The 16,666-nt window shown below is 45.1% G+C and overlaps 1 protein-coding gene across 1 annotated transcript; it reads left to right on the top strand.

Annotated features, from left to right (window-relative positions):
- The first annotated feature begins 153 nt into the window (after window positions 1-153).
- On the top strand, window positions 154-7,105 carry LOC144740224 (uncharacterized). The gene is made up of 11 exons (XM_078623077.1): window positions 154-250; window positions 980-1,154; window positions 1,254-1,433; window positions 1,523-1,630; window positions 2,095-2,210; window positions 2,318-2,451; window positions 2,959-3,027; window positions 3,113-3,265; window positions 4,012-4,089; window positions 6,229-6,439; window positions 7,044-7,105. Exons 1-11 carry the CDS (start codon window positions 154-156, stop codon window positions 7,103-7,105), a joined length of 1,383 nt encoding a protein of 460 aa, XP_078479203.1.
- Window positions 7,106-16,666: the final 9,561 nt, after the last annotated feature.

Raw genomic sequence — 16,666 nt, 5'->3', positions numbered from 1 at the left:
CAGCGATCGATTCTTGTTTGTTTTATTCCCTCCTGTTGTTATTTTAATGAAACATAATTGATCAATGACCAGTTGTCATCAGTGACGTTATGTGTTAGCTCAACTTGTTATGTCTGCTCGCCATTGGCTGGAAGCGCCACTGACCTGTGGGACATGTCCCCCCAGGAGGACCCCGCCCTGGAAAGACACTTCAAGGGACATCAAGATGCTGTTACCTGCATAGACTTTAGTCCGAGCGGCAAACAATTGGGTAACTGCGGCTGCAACTCCAAGTTTTACACATATTCAAGTGTGTGTTGACTGTGCATGTTGTATTGTTTTACTCTCACATGAAGAAAGATGATCACACAAAAGACACCAAGTTCCCATATACTCCAGTGCATGTCAATATATACTTTGCATCATATTGCTCAGTTTATTTAGTGTATTTGTCTCACTACATAGTGATCATACAGTCATACAGTGATTGCAACTGTACAGCAGACAAATATGACCTCCAGCTCATTTGTTGTCTCCTCTTATTTCATGTCTGTTGCATTTTGTCATGGGACAAATGACATATTATCCTGCATTGCTGACTATTTTATTTGTTTTATTTGTATTTATTGATTTCTTCTTGTCCTGTCTGACAAGTTAGACATTCAGCATGATTTGCTTTTAAACTGAAGTAAAATGAAAACACAAACTTCCACCCATATTGTGATTTCCACCAATATTATAGTCCTATGTTTGTTTTATGCACACGAATAAATTCATTGTTCATCAAAACATGCCTTTAACATTTTACATTACATTGTTACACAAATCATGCACTCTGAGAAGTACTTTTTCTTTATGCCGCTTTCCATTTCAATAATAGAACAAAAATAATAATGACAGACTTCCTTTGTTTTGTTTACATACGTTTACATATGCTAGTACGTCAAGCTGCTGTGACATAAACTGAACATTTACCAACGCAGTCACTGTGTCGTTCCAGCCTCGGCATCGGTGGACAAGAGCCTGATGATCTGGAATCTGGCTCCCAAGGCTCAGAGGGCGTTCCACCTCGTTGGCCATCAAGACGCCATCACTGCTGTGCAGTTCTCCCCCGTCAACGACCTAGTGGCGTCGTCGTCCAAAGACAGGACTGTTCGACTGTGGACGCCGTCTCTGTAGGCTCTCTTTTACATCTGTTATTAGCACTGACGCTGACAGTGAGATTTAACTTTCCCTAGCCCGGAATTAACTGCACGTTTCTGTGTTTGTTGAAGAAGAGGAGATTCAACTGCGTTCAGAGCGCATACCGCTGCGGTGCGCAGTGTCGCCTTCTCCCACGACGGCCAGAGGCTGGTGACGGCGTCTGACGACAAGTCGGTGAAGGTGTGGAGTGTCCACCGGCACTGCTTCATCTACTCGCTCAACCAGCACACCAACTGGGTGCGCTGTGCCAGGTATGCAGACGGGGAAGGCGTTAGTAGCTTGAATCAAAGAACATCTGCGCGTAACCGGATCTATTTTCTCTGCGATTTCTACTCGTAAGGTTTTCCCCCGATGGACGGCTCATAGCTTCTTGCGGGGACGATCGGTCCATCAGACTGTGGGACACGTCCAGCAAAGAGTGCATCAACCGTTTCACGGACTATGGAGGGTAAAGACACTTGTTTGGATTTCCACCCAATATTTTCCCACCAAATATCAATGTAACTAACCTTATTTTATCTCCATCAATACGTTCCTTGAGCCACAAACCCTCCCCTGAGCATTTAGAAAGACTTATCGTTGTTGACAGCTCTGTCAAAGTCTGTTCTTAAACTAAGAGAGGGTTCCCACAGGACGGGAGCCTGGGAGCTGAACGCTCTGCCACCCATACTGGGTTTAGCAGGTCTAGGTTCTGTCAACAAACGTCTTATATGTGAACATCATGCAAGATGGAGCCTGACCGTCCAGGGCTTTATCGGTGAGGAGAAGAGGTTTGAAGTCTATCCTATATTTTACTAGGAGCCATCGTGAAGAAGCTAGGACTGGGGGTACAAAACCCAACCTTCTTGGCGGAGGTAACAAGGGGACGGAGGGACGTTAAGCAGCCGTGAATGTGGGTCTCTTTGCTTCCAGATCATCAACATTCATTGACTTCAACACAAGCGGCACCTGCATCGCGTCATCAGGAGCTGACAATTCTCTGAAGATCTGGGATCTGAGGACCAACAAGCTGATCCAGCATTATCAAGGTATCAAGGCTGTGGGGGAAGGCGTCTTGCGGACCTGCGGCGTCCACAGGTGGATGTGTGTTTGAAGTGTGTGTGTGTGTGGGGGGGGGCTGATTGTGTTGTTTCAGTTCACAGCGCAGCAATCAACAGCTTCTCCTTCCACCCATCGAACAACTACCTGCTCAGCGGCTCCAGCGACCACACGGTGAAGATCCTGGACCTCCTGGAGGGGCGACTCATCTATACCCTTCACGGACACAAGGTGACGCCACAGAGCAGCTCACAACCTCCTGTTGTAGTATATCGGGGTTCCACTTTCATCACAACATGTAAGATGTATTCACTGTTGATTAATATCTCCCAATAATATATCCCATGTTTATTAGTGTAATTTACAATCTGTTATGTACACAGTGTTCATAACTCATCTCATTATACACACTATTTTACTATTTTTTTCATTATTTTTATTTTTAATTTTTAATTGTGCCTTGAACTGGTAGTTTATGCAAAATAAAAACCTTGAATTCTTGAGATTGATAGAACTTTACTCATCTTATGGGAATTTCCAATTTCTAACACCATGATAGGTCAACGCACAGCAAATAGAATATGCAACCATATCTCAGGTCAAACACGGATATCGTACATTATGTCAAATACATCTAAAATAGAAAAATCCAGAGAAAACTTTTTTCACCAGCGCTGTGCGGAACAAAGTCCAAATCGAAATCTTGAAAAGCTGTACGTGGAACTGTCCATTTTCCAGAGTGCTGTACTCACAGTGGTCTTCTCCCGGGCTGGAGACCTCTTTGCCTCTGGGGGGACAGACAGTCAGGTTGGTGTCGACTCCCCTGGTACCTCCTGTAAGAAGTCACACCGACATCTGAGACCTTGTGTGTTCCTGTCCCCTCGTCGGTCAGGTGCTGCTGTGGAGGACCAATTTTGACACCAAATCCTACCAGGACGTCCTGCAGCAGCACGGCCACAGGTCGACCCTGGACCCCCCTCCCCACGTGACTGACATCCCCCCCCGAGTACCGCACCTTCACCACCCTCGGTCCTCCACCATTCAGGTGACTTGGTTCTCTGTGCTCGTTTTGTCCCGTTCACTGGCTGAAAAGATTCGTTCATTTCACAGGTCAGCTGAGTGTGGCAGTGAACTAATTGGTTGGGTCGTTTCCTGCCAACGAGTCCAGTGACATGAATCATTCAGTGAAAACAAAACTCACTGCAGGAACTGACGCACTAACTACAACACCATCGCCGTCATGTTCCGCTCAGGAGAACCTTTGGGACGGTTGTATTTTCAAAGAGAAATGTGTCGACACAAATCCTAAATCATGATTCAGACTTCACCTGGGCCTCGGTAACAGAATGCAGATGAACACTGAGTTTGTTCATCTTTTCAGTTTTATCAAACTGTCTGTAAATTTCATTTGGATTCAGTTTGTCATAGTGTTGACACATTCGCCAACGATTTGTTCGAAAGAAGGAATCTTTAGGGTGAAGGAACTATACTGAATCACTGACTGAAAAGATCTGTTCATTTCACCGTTCACCAGCTGAGTGCAGCCGTGAACTGCTGCAGGTGAATCTGATTCATTCCCTGCGAACAAGTTGACTGACACGAATCACTCACTGAAATCAAAGCTAGTTCATTGCACAGCAGTACGAAAATGAACCACAAAGCGAATCTGAGTGTACTGGAGGAAGAAAACGTGCTTCGTGAGCGATTCTGTGAACGACCGTTGACTGAACGGACCTCTTTCTACTGATTCACTACATGCAAAAGAACTGTTCCCATCACTACTGTCTGCAGGTCAGTCCACCGTTGGCCCACACTCAGTCTGCAGATCCACATGTCGTCGAGTTCGGCGGCGGTCTTCACAATGATCCGGTAAGGGCACGGTCACACAGATGTTGTTTATGAGTTCCTCATGCATTCGCTCCTCTTAAAAAGCGTGAACCAGTGTTCCACCAAAAACACATGTGTCACATGTCACATTTACTCATCCAAAGAATTTTATGTTATGGACGAACAAGTTAAAGTTCCCTTGGGGATGAATACATTATTTCTGATTCTGATTCTGAAATGTTTGAAGTGCGCATCCACCAATGACCAGGAGGTGGCAGTCAACACTTGTCTGTCAGGTCTATAATCCCGTCAACATCTCCTGGACTTGGACTTTAGAGACACTACATATGTGCTGCACAATTTACAAGAATATTTTTACGAATCATGTTAAGAAATGACACGTCAAGTTCAACACTTGTTTGATTCTAATGTCTGTACACTACTTTTGTCTGCAAAGCCTGGAAAATAAGATTTGTTTGTTTAGTATCGTTTATTGTTTACATGTTGTCAGTCTGGTTTTGGCACTCGAATGAGACATTCAGCTAATGTCTGAATTTATGTCGACCGTACAGCTTAGCAAAGAGCTGAGCTACAAGTGATGTCGTAACTTGACCATGAGCTCTGCGTCAATGAAACAGGGAGTGTAGATAAGGAGATAAGATGTAATGTTCAGCAAGGGAGTTTGTTTGGAACGTGTTTCGGCAAATGAAACTGCAGAAAAATGCATGACAAAGAAAAGTAAAAGTAGCATAAGTTGAAACACAAAGTATTAAAAGCGAATAAAAACTTTGACCCACAAAACTTGTGAATGCCCCTTTAAGAGTTCCAGGCCATTGCCGTCGTTTTGTGCGAGCACACCGGGGGCGCGGCCTTGAACTGGCGCACTAAGTCCACGTCCTGTTGCAACATCAAATCCTGGATGTGAGTCAATGTTATCGGCTTATTCCGCAAACGCCGATCCCAGGGAAATGGGCAGAAACGTGACGCAGGTGAATCAGAATGTGAACGTTTGAAAGACTGTGCACAGTCACACACTGATTTGAGGGAAGCGGTACAGGATGCACTGATCCGTCTTTGTTTGGTTTTTGAAAACGTAAAGCACATGAAGTGACGTTGCCCTACTTTGTGAGTGTCCTCCGTCGCCTGCGGCAACCGCGTGGGAGGACTGATGGGACCCGGCCAAGTGGAAGTCATTTCAATCGAGGATGTCCCTGTCAGATTTGTCGGTTCAAGATTCCTGTCAACACTCAGCGGCCTGACGTTCATTCATTCATAACTTGAGCTTTCGATGGGCCGAATGCTGAATGAAGGAACAAGGTGTGATCTTACTCAACAGGAAAACCCTGAGTGGACCGTGTTTGACTTGATCACTTCATGGATGTTTTTCAGCTTTTAAACTCAACTTTAACTGGGAATTTAACTCCATCGTCAGTCTGTCAGCTTCATCAATAGAACCTTTCATACATTCATGTGGCCCACAGACTCAAGGATTCAATGTGTTTATTGTCATGTGCACAGAAACAGCCTTCCTTGTACAATGAAATTTGTAATTCGGCACCCACTATGAATCCCATATGATGACAAAAATAATAACAATAATAGAAAAAAATACAATAATAATAGAAAAATAATACTTCAGCTAGCACTCAATGTACAATACAATAGAAATAGAACAAAAATATAAAAAAGTAGTGCAGTGATTGATTTTTCAACATATAGTAGTGAGTCCCCAGGACCCAGAGGTGGTGATTTGAGTGGGTCCCTGGGAAATTCAATGGGTCCACAATAAAAAAACTAGAAAAAAATGACATTATCAGGGACGCGGGATACATCACTGGTAGCGTCATGGTGTGGTCGTTTACATCTACAGAACGTCAGTAGATGATGGGTCCGTTGGTATTCGTCCAGGGTGAGATCAGATGGAGTCGGTGGAGATGAAACACCAGCCTTGGATGTGACTTTTAGGTGTGAACTGTTAGGACTGTTCCGTCTCCGTGTGGACGTGGCAAGTGATTGTGTGCGAGGAGCCTTCATAACAACAACAACAACAACAAGAGCTCCCGCGTTCAAACATTGACAGGAGCCCAACTTGGTTTTGTTAAGGATGTTTGACTCAGGACTCGTGTGGACTCAACTGGATAACGTGTCTATTTTTACTCCTCTGCCCCCGTTTTGCTGAAGGAGCTCTTTGCTCCCTGCATGAATCGGCCCAGCGCGGCTGAATGGGGTGGCATGTGCTCGGCGGGACAGAGGAGCCAGAGAGAGATCTCAACGGTGGATATCCACGTGTGGTGCTCGGACCCCTGGGGCCCCTGCGACCAGCGCAGCTCTAAAAATAGACTCACTGGAAATGCATGTCTGTTTAACTCACCGACCAACTCGCTGCAAGCTGGTGTGTGTGTGTGTCTGAGTGCAGCTGAGGCAGTGGGAATGTAAACGTATGAATGAGCGGGATGTTTGGTCACGTGTACGTTAGTCACTGGATGTATGACTTTGCCGTGTGTGTGTGTGTGTGTGTGTGTGCGCCCCATTTGTGTGCATACAGAAGTCAGTGGGAGTGTGAATGTGTGTGTCTGAGGGTCATTTCTGTTTAGATCAGTTCAGAGCGGGAAGCCCCCGGTGCTACTCCCCCCGTCAGCTCCCATCACCATCATCCTCCTCCATCTCTCTCTCTCCTCTCAGTGCTTTTCCCTTCCTCCTTCCATCCATCTTTACCCTCCATTGCTCTAATGGGTCTAAGCGTAGGAGGAAATGGTGAAAGACAGGGTAAGAGAGTCTGACGAAGCCTGTGTGTGTGTGTGTGGGGGGGGGGGGGTCTGGCGGATGGGGAAGTTCCAGCACTAACAGTTTCCGTTGACCTCCCCGACCTCTGTGTCCTTAATTTAGAGCCGTTCTCCTCTGATGCATTATTTCTCCTTCACTCTTCCCCAGTATGCTCCACTTTGTCCCATGTCTGTTCAGGTGCGTGCACGTACCGTACGTGTGTGTGCTCGTAGCCCTGGAGTTCCCTGAAACGAACACAGAAACACCACGTCAGCGCGCTGCAGCCAGCGACTGAGCTCCATCTCCACTGACATCACACAGCTTTGATGGACTCACCAGAGGCCTGGAGGGATGTTCCCCCCCATGCACACCGTCACCCAGTGGCTGTCCACCGCTCTGTGGCGTCCTGTGGGGGCTCTTTGTTGTATGCACACGTTCTCCATCGTTCTGTCCATCGTCCACATGGATACTGGAGACTGTCTTTGTTCAAACCTTCTCATTCTCTGTCCTCGTCTTCGTCTCCTCATACTTTCCGTATCCAGGTGTCACAACCCGCCCCCCCAACCTCTGACTTTTCACAACAACTGTGTCGGTCTGTCTCGTAGTTCTGTGTTGAATCTCTCTGCTGTGGCCGGTTGAATTTGCTCGGCGAACACAGACTTGCCGAGGAAGATGGAGGAGAAACAGATGGTTTTGGTCTGTGTGGACGGGGTCTAAGTTCAGCCCCATTTATGCATCTGCGTAAAATCGACGGCGTACCTTCAGCATAGGCTGACGTCTCCTCTCCGGAAATGCAGCTAGTCGTTGTGGCTACGTGGACCTCCACAGACGGGAACAACTGTGATTGGGCTGTTTGTGTCAGGTGACTTCCCCAGCTCAGGAATTTATTTTTTTAAACATTTCTACCTCTTCATCTGTATTTTTACCTACTCATGCACTTATTTCCTCCGGGATAAATAAAGTGAAAATGATGTACACTGTAAATTCACTTCACTCGTCAGATCAGAGTTGATTAACAACACTTTGTTTGTGATATAATTGGTCTCCTAAACAATCCCTGTGTGTTAAAGAGGTGATTAGATACCAGACGGTTAGATTTGGTTACTTGTGCCGTCTCTCGTGTCCCTGCAGACGATATCTGTGACGCCAGTTTGACCAGACAAGGTGTCCTCTAACGTCAGATTTCCTCTGCGGGTCATTTTCCTTTGTGCTCGTTTGTCCGTCCGTCACTTGGCGTGGCGCTCTTCTGCTCCCTCCTGAGTGTGTTGAGTAAATCTAATGAGGCGCACACACGTTTGTACAGTGTGTCCTGTGTGTCCATGTCTACATTCACACAGATATCCCCCTCCCTTACCCCCCCCCCCCTGGCTTCCTGTGCAGGGGAAGTTCAAGATATTGGATGTCCTGGAGGGTTAGATACCAGATTTAAGTGCTGTAGAGGAGAACACAGGCGACAAGACACGACGGAAATGAGCTAAAGATAGTAACAGCTCCGAGGAGAAGGGGGTGTTCACTTTCCACCAGGACAAGGACTCCCAGCGGCTGAATTACAACACATGCACACTACACTCATGCTGTGCACTTCATTCACGGAGTGTTCGCTACTACCCTGTTTGACTCATCAGAATCACATGCTCGTATGCAGCGCTAAGCGGACACGCAGCACATCCACGTCTGCACACATTGGTTCAGCAACATTGCTCATTGTCGGAACTGATATCTGTTATTTATTGAAATGCACGCAGACGTGTCCCAAGAGCGGAAAATATAAAGTTCCATGCCGTTTTTTTTGGCTGTCAAACAGCGGACATGAGGCCAAAAGTTTGGATTTATGATTCTGCGTTGAATTAAGGTAGTAGCCTACGTGGCTGCCCGACGTTGTCGAGTAGAGAGCGTTTATTCTTCTTTATGCTCTGCATTGAATCCCGCCGCTCAGTTTGTTTCTCTGGTTGTCTCTGTTGTTTTAAAGAGATAGCGACTGAAGTGATAGTGATAGTGACTGAATGAGCAGATCTTGTTACTGCACTAACTACAACAAACTCTGTGAGACTTAATAATGACAGTGGGGAAGTGGGGGGGGGGCATGGGACCGCTTTTTTCACACTGTCTTGTGAAACCACAGGATATGAGAGGAGGAGATGGTATAACTGTCACGAAATATTCACTTCTTATATTAGGTTGTAATTTGAAGGTGTGCATTACTCTGGACTGGTATAAATATGTAAGGTTAGGGTTACCATATACCTGGGATCCACCGTAACCCTGTGCACACAATGTTTACACAATGTGTAAAATGAAATGAAAAATTAAAAACATAGAAAAAAAAAACTTTACCCCCTCGAGACGCCATAGGATCGGTCTATTACCTGACAATCTCTGTTGGAAATGTGGAACAACGGCAGGGACTTTCCTACATGTGCTATGGGAATATAGATTGATACAACCATTTTGGGAATACAGCACCTGGGGAAGGCTTTGGAGATAGAGACCCCAGTTTCGCAAAGGTTATACTCACTAGATACCTTGTTACACAAATCAGGCACTCAGAGCTGTATTTTTGCTCATTGTGTTAACAGACAGACCCACTAACCACTGGACCACAGAAACAGCCCATTGCTGTAATTGTGGAGTTCTAGACACAGATGCTGAAATCTGAATTTGGCTTATCAGTAACTCCGATTAACAAACCCAGGGTTTACACTCAACCTGCATTCCGGAAAGGAATGCGTGTTCATGCGTGTCCCCTCTGTGCACCAAGTGACAGAAGAGGTGAGGAAGTGACAGGAAGGGAAACTTCCAGTCCCCTTGGCTCTACTACGTAACCGTCCAAAAACTTGATCGTGCTCATGAAAATTGCAGGAGGAGGGCAAACCTTATCTCTAATTCAGGAGGATTCTCTCTTCGGATTCCCATCCGGCCTTTCACCTCCTCCACAGATTCTGTCTCCTTCCTTTCCCCGAGCATCTTGTTTCTGTCGTATCCAGCTCAGCCTTATACAACACGTTCACTGGGAAGCAGACTGAATTTCTGTCCTACGTCTCTGTGTTTGTTCCTTCTCTGCTTGGAACGTAAATACACAACAACAGAAAACCATCAGGAATTACGTCACAGATTTTTCAGTCTGATGAAGGACCTGAAACATCCTGTGGTGATATTCACATTAAATCTGTGGAGCGGGATCTAGTGAGCGAACTCTACTTTTACGTTTTCTACATTGGCACCTAGGTTGAGTCTTCTCTAGGATGTGTGTGTCCTTTTGTTCTTTTTTCTCCTTTGATACAACCACAAATTGTAGACACCTGATGTACCAGTAGACACCTGATGTACACCTGATGTACCAGTAGACACCTGATGTACATCTGATGTACCAGTAGACACCTGATGTACCAGTAGACACCTGATGTACACCTGATGTACCAGTAGACACCTGATGTACATCTGATGTACCAGTAGACACCTGATGTACCAGTAGACACCTGATGTACCAGTAGACACCTGATGTACACCTGATGTACCAGTAGACACCTGATGTACACCTGATGTACCAGTAGACACCTGATGTACACCTGATGTACCAGTAGACACCTGATGTACACCTGATGTACCAGTAGACACCTGATGTACATCTGATGTACCAGTAGACACCTGATGTACCAGTAGACACCTGATGTACATCTGATGCACCAGTAGACACCTGATCTACCAGTAGACATCTGATGTACCAGTAGACACCTGATGTACCAGTAGACACCTGATGTACACCTGATGTACCAGTAGACACCTGATGTACACCTGATGTACCAGTAGACACCTGATGTACATCTGATGCACCAGTAGACACCTGATGTACACCTGATGTACCAGTAGACACCTGATGTACCAGTGGACACCTGATGTACACCTGATGTACCAGTAGACACCTGATGTACATCTGATGTACCAGTAGACACCTGATGTACCAGTAGACACCTGATGTACATCTGATGCACCAGTAGACACCTGATCTACCAGTAGACATCTGATGTACCAGTAGACACCTGATGTACCAGTAGACACCTGATGTACACCTGATGTACCAGTAGACACCTGATGTACATCTGATGCACCAGTAGACACCTGATGTACATCTGATGCACCAGTAGACACCTGATGTACACCTGATGTACCAGTAGACACCTGATGTACATCTGATGCACCAGTAGACACCTGATGTACATCTGATGCACCAGTAGACACCTGATGTACCAGTAGACACCTGATGTACATCTGATGCACCAGTAGACACCTGATCTACCAGTAGACATCTGATGCACCAGTAGACACCTGATGTACATCTGATGCACCAGTAGACACCTGATGTACACCTGATGTACCAGTAGACACCTGATGTACATCTGATGCACCAGTAGACACCTGATGTACATCTGATGCACCAGTAGACACCTGATGTACCAGTAGACACCTGATGTACATCTGATGCACCAGTAGACACCTGATGTACATCTGATGTACCAGTAGACACCTGATGTACCAGTAGACACCTGATGTACACCTGATGTACCAGTAGACACCTGATGTACATCTGATGCACCAGTAGACACCTGATCTACCAGTAGACATCTGATGCACCAGTAGACACCTGATGTACATCTGATGCACCAGTAGACACCTGATGTACATCTGATGCACCAGTAGACACCTGATGTACATCTGATGCACCAGTAGACACCTGATGTACCAGTAGACACCTGATGTACATCTGATGCACCAGTAGACACCTGATGTACATCTGATGCACCAGTAGACACCTGATGTACCAGTAGACACCTGATGTACATCTGATGCACCAGTAGACACCTGATCTACCAGTAGACATCTGATGCACCAGTAGACACCTGATGTACATCTGATGCACCAGTAGACACCTGATGTACATCTGATGCACCAGTAGACACCTGATGTACCAGTAGACACCTGATGTACATCTGATGTACCAGTAGACACCCGATGTACCAGTAGATACTTGATGTACCAGTACAAGTCCATTGTGCGTCCTGAGTGTTTCTTCTTCTGTGTCTGTCTCGTAGCTCCACGTTGAATCTCTCTGCAGTCTGCAAGTGACAGTGACATAAAGTGAGCAGATCTTGTTACCGTAGTAACTACAGCAAGATCACATATTGGACGGTTGAACTTGCTCGGCTGACACAGCATTGGCACTCTGAGATCGATTATTCTGTGTTTTGTTTGTTTACTTCAGGTGAGCGGATCTTGTCACTGTGGTAACTGCAACAAGATCACCATCATTGTCCGCTCACTTTTTTGGGTCAAAAATCTACTTTTTGACGGTTGTATTTGCTCTGTGCTGCTCCACCGTCTCTCCTCTGTTTTTGGTGTCTCTCAGCGCCACCTATGGGCCTGGAGTATGAATTAATTTCGATCACATATTCTTGATACGATACCGAGGAAGATGGTGGGAAAAAAAGATGTTTTTGTTCCGTTTGTACGTGTTGTGCTCTCATGTGCCTGCTCCCCATATGACATACATCCACCCAACATGTAGCCTCAACCAACATCCGTTGCTCTGATTCTCAAGGGTACAACGCGGCTGTGTGCTGACAGTCCATGCAGACTAAATATAGCCAGCAGGTCTATTACAGGTGCTGGGGACACCTGAAAGGCAAATTACAACGTGTTATGTGTTGTTTTTTTCCCCTACTTGGCCTCATCCTTCCTGGGAGGACGCTGGGAAGAGATGAAAATAGCATTTGGATGAGAAGTAGCAGAACAGGCACGAGATTTGATTATGTTGTCATCGTGCTGCCGGTAGGAAAGAGGATTCTGTTTGTCCCATGTGATTGCCTCATGGTGTTTATTTACTTCTGCCAGCTCATTGACAATTCTCATAGTTTTCTATTTATTGCTATTTATTTTCTATTTATTGCTACAAGATTCCATATGATAAGATTTATCAACCTTTTAACACAGATGGTATCACTGCTGACTGAAGGAAACTGGATTCTTTTAACGTTACATTTTAGAAAATACAAAAAATCGTTTCTCACTGTGTTCCGTGCTCCACACCGATCGTGTTACAGTAGAAATAAAAAAGTATGAATTAATAAATGAATGAACAACTAAACAAAATTGTACATAAAGTAATAAATATCTTAAAATGGTAGTGAATATACAAATATATTACACCAGCTGTGAAATGATAGAATTACAAACATCATTCAGTGAGAGGATCCTTATGGTTCTTCAGCAGCGACTGTCGTGTCCAGAGCATCAGTGTACAATTTGACAGTCTTTTGCTTGTAATTCTGGTCTTATTTAGAAATAACTAAACTATTTAGAAATAACGTAACTATAAATAAATACATCCAATTCACAATGACTTGTAATTAACAGCAATTAAGTTGTCCGACTGGGGTTTGTACACCTGCAGCCGTGGGGAACGTGTGTGTGTGCGCGCGTAAGTGCCAGGCATCCTCAGCATTGCGCAGTGTTGCTCGCCGAATCTATTTTCTCCCCGTGCGGAGGCAGAGAGGATGTGGCCCGGTGAACCACGTAGGCTGTTCAGAGACTCGTGGCTCCTTTCTGAACAACTCATCCAGGCTGACAGAAAAAATTGATTCCCCCCTAAAAAAAAAAGAGAGGAATCGGAAGACCTTGAGCGAGTGAGTCCGAGGTCAGCTGAGATGGGACTGTGCTATCAGAGGAAAGACTGTAGAAATGGATTTTCTAAACACCATTTATATCTGGATGGTGGGTGGACAATAAACGTGTCTGTCTCCACTGTGTGTTTGCTGCAGGTCTATAGATTACTCAGCCAAAGCTGCTCATATGTATCCCCCCACCCCCGAAATCCATATATTTGAAGGGTTCTTGAGTCGTTGTTTGTTGTTCTTTGCCTGAAGTCATCTTTCTTTCTCTGATGTAGCATACTTGCGTCTATATTCTTGATCGTCATCTTTCTACTCTTTACATTCCACTTTAATCTCATTATTCTTCATTATTTCTTATTTCCTTTATCATAAAAGCCTTATGTGATGCACAGATTGAACTCTGACACTAAGGTCAGCTTTTCATGGAATCTGATTGTTTGTCAAAGTTCAGATATAAAGTTCTCAGTGAAAGACTCCCAAGTATTTTGCAGTGGCCGTTAGCCAGTGTGGGTGAGAACGTGGGATGGGTTAGGTTGCTAGCATAGTCTGAGAGGCTAATCCGGGCCTAAAGCTGATATTGTCTTCCAGTGCGACATTTAACAATTAGCAGTGAGGTTATTGTGAATGGCAAGTGAATTTCCCACAGGCTCTTTGCAGTCCTTTTGGTATTAGCATAAGTGCTAAACCTGATTAGCTGGCATTTATGTGGCAATGCAGCTCAGTTTAATCCCCCTTCTGGGCACCGCTTGTTGTTGACGATTTCCTGCAAGAGGCAACCCCTTTTGAAATTGTGAGATCAATATCTGTGTTATTATTAATTGCATCGCGTTTCCTGCGTATTTCACAGTCACATGGCAGCAGACGTCCAATGTCGGACTTTCCAACTCTAATTGGGTTTATATTAAATACTTAGGAGTATTTAGTATTCTCCTTCTCCTCACCAGGCAGGGGAACTGAGTACAACTTCTCAGGTTTCAGTAACCGTTTTCTGCGCAAATAATCCCATAATTATTGTACTCCAAAGTATGCTAGTGCGGATGTATCAGCAACGATACCTTCAGTGTTAAGGGGTTAAGGGCTGGATATGTGTCAAGATTATATGATGAAAAGATTAACCTCATGCTGGCCCACATACACCTAAGCCCTCCATATGGCTACGCATTCCCTGCTTGAACACAACCCTGTCTTAAGCTTACATAATTATGGCGTAAGTGATAAATAAATGAATAACAGACGGACGAGAAGCAACAGGATCTTTTACCACAAACATGTGGTAAATGAGACCAAACATACGGAAAATATTTCCTCTTTGTGGTTAGTTGGTTCTGCTCACTGTACGTGCCCTCACACCATCCTTCCACTCATCCATACTGTCCCTGGTCACACTAGTCGAGGTAATAAATCTCCGGCGGTTGAGCTGCACCATGTTATGTAATGGCCAGTGAGGAAAAACGGTGCAGCGTAAATATGGTTACTTCACTGTAACAAACACTTCCTGTGTGAGAGAAATGATACTGAGTGAGTGACTGCACATTTGTCTTATTTCCAAGTTGTAAGATGAATTCATCAAGAAGGTGTCGGTAGGAAGGTATGCCGACTCATGGATCATGAGTTCAAAGTAGGTTCCTGTGGTTCCATCAACCAACCCCTGTGCTGTCTGAAAATAGTAAGTGACGAGTGTGTTTAGTTCCATTTCATGCACATACAGTAGCTTGCAGCTATTCATACCCCAAACACCAATATGTTTTATTGGGATTTTATGTGAAACCAACACTAAGTGGCACAAAATTGTGAAGTAGAAAGAAAATTATACATTATTTTAAATGTTATTTACAGTATGTAAGTATGCTAACACAAATGAAAGGAAGTCGCCTCTTTTTCGTCTCTCTACAGCAGCTATTTGTTCTTAGAAAGTCCCTATTTGATGCTCTGATGAATCAATCATGGCTCTTCAAAGGCCTCAGTGTGAGCGACCAGTCACGGCCCTCGTGAGGAGCGATCCACTTATCATGTCACACAAACAGGAAGAACTTTGGTCAACAAGAGACACTGTTAAGGATCAATTACTCGCTTTCCTTTTTTTCTGTTGCTGTGACCCTGTCATATGTTCTCAGCAACTATATCTAATGATATCTGAGCTGCTTCTTCAGATTGGGAGAGTCTCAGGCACACAGTGGATCATTATGGGGCTGACTCGACTCTGCCCCGGTTTGTTGCGTTTCCACTGGCGATAGAGCCTGGAACCTGGTACTTTATTTGTAGTACCACCTCCACTGAGGTTCTAAACGAGCCAAGCTGGTACTAAATGTTACTTTGCAGAAGGCCGTCCTCTGATTGGTCACTCCAGACAGAGGGCCGTCCTTTGACCCACAGAGGAGTCTTCTGGCAGTACTACCAGCGATAGAGATTCAGCTCTTTATTCCTCATCACATTTTCGTTGAACATGTCTGATGCGTACCAAATATAAGTAGGTACCAGGTGCTGTTGCCAGTAGAAAACCAAAAAAGACGCGAAGAGCCGAGCCGAGGCGAGGCTGGAACTGTGTGGTGGAAAACTGTCATTAGTCTCTGTTCTTCTCCTCACACCTCTCACTTTTAAAGCCCCCTCACTTTCTGGCCGTAGTCCGAAGCAGCAGCACGTATTTCCTCTGGTCCTCCCCCTCGCTGCAGACCACAATGGCCGCTGTGTTTGTCAGCGCCCAGGAGGAAACACTTCACTGTTGATCCACCTGCCTCCAGACATACGGCCTGTAGTACTAGCCTGTTTAGCATTAACCTCTGTCCTCAGTGGACTGTTTCCTTCTGTATTTGTTCATTGTACATACTCCACCGTTTCAAAGGGCTTCCTTGTATTTATACATTTTTTCCCTTTCAGTTTAATGTCATGCAGGACCTCTCCTTCCGCTGGAATCTCCTACACCATCAGAGAATCCTTTATAGACAAAGCATACACCCACTCCATGTGAAAAAACAAATGTACACAATATAGCCTTGATTGTCCGTGAGTGGTAAACCCTCCCTCGAGTCCTGTCAGAGTTTTACTTGTTAGTTGATCTCCGCATATCTGGGTGCTGGCAGTACTCCACGCCTATGCCAAGAGAAATGGTCTGAACAAGGCTTTGGATTAATCGTCTTTGGATACAATACTTGCCTAATTGCTAATCTCTTTGTTTTTTGGCAACATGGAAAAGC

Source organism: Lampetra planeri, unplaced genomic scaffold (assembly GCF_965212315.1).
Source record: "Lampetra planeri unplaced genomic scaffold, kcLamPlan1.2.h2 scaffold_1978, whole genome shotgun sequence".
Taxonomy (NCBI): domain Eukaryota; kingdom Metazoa; phylum Chordata; class Hyperoartia; order Petromyzontiformes; family Petromyzontidae; genus Lampetra; species Lampetra planeri.
Note: the sequence above shows the minus strand (reverse complement) of the source record. Positions and strands in the feature narration are given on the sequence as shown.

Bases quoted from the DNA above. Each gene is read 5' to 3' on its own strand.
- LOC144740224 (XM_078623077.1), top strand. From the start codon at position 154: ATGTCCCCCCAGGAGGACCCCGCCCTGGAAAGACACTTCAAGGGACAT. The intron at 4,090-6,228 runs GTAAGGGCACGG...GTTTTGCTGAAG, and splicing joins GCGGTCTTCACAATGATCCG to GAGCTCTTTGCTCCCTGCAT. The intron at 6,440-7,043 runs GTGTGTGTGTGT...GTGTGCTCGTAG, and splicing joins GACCAACTCGCTGCAAGCTG to CCCTGGAGTTCCCTGAAACG.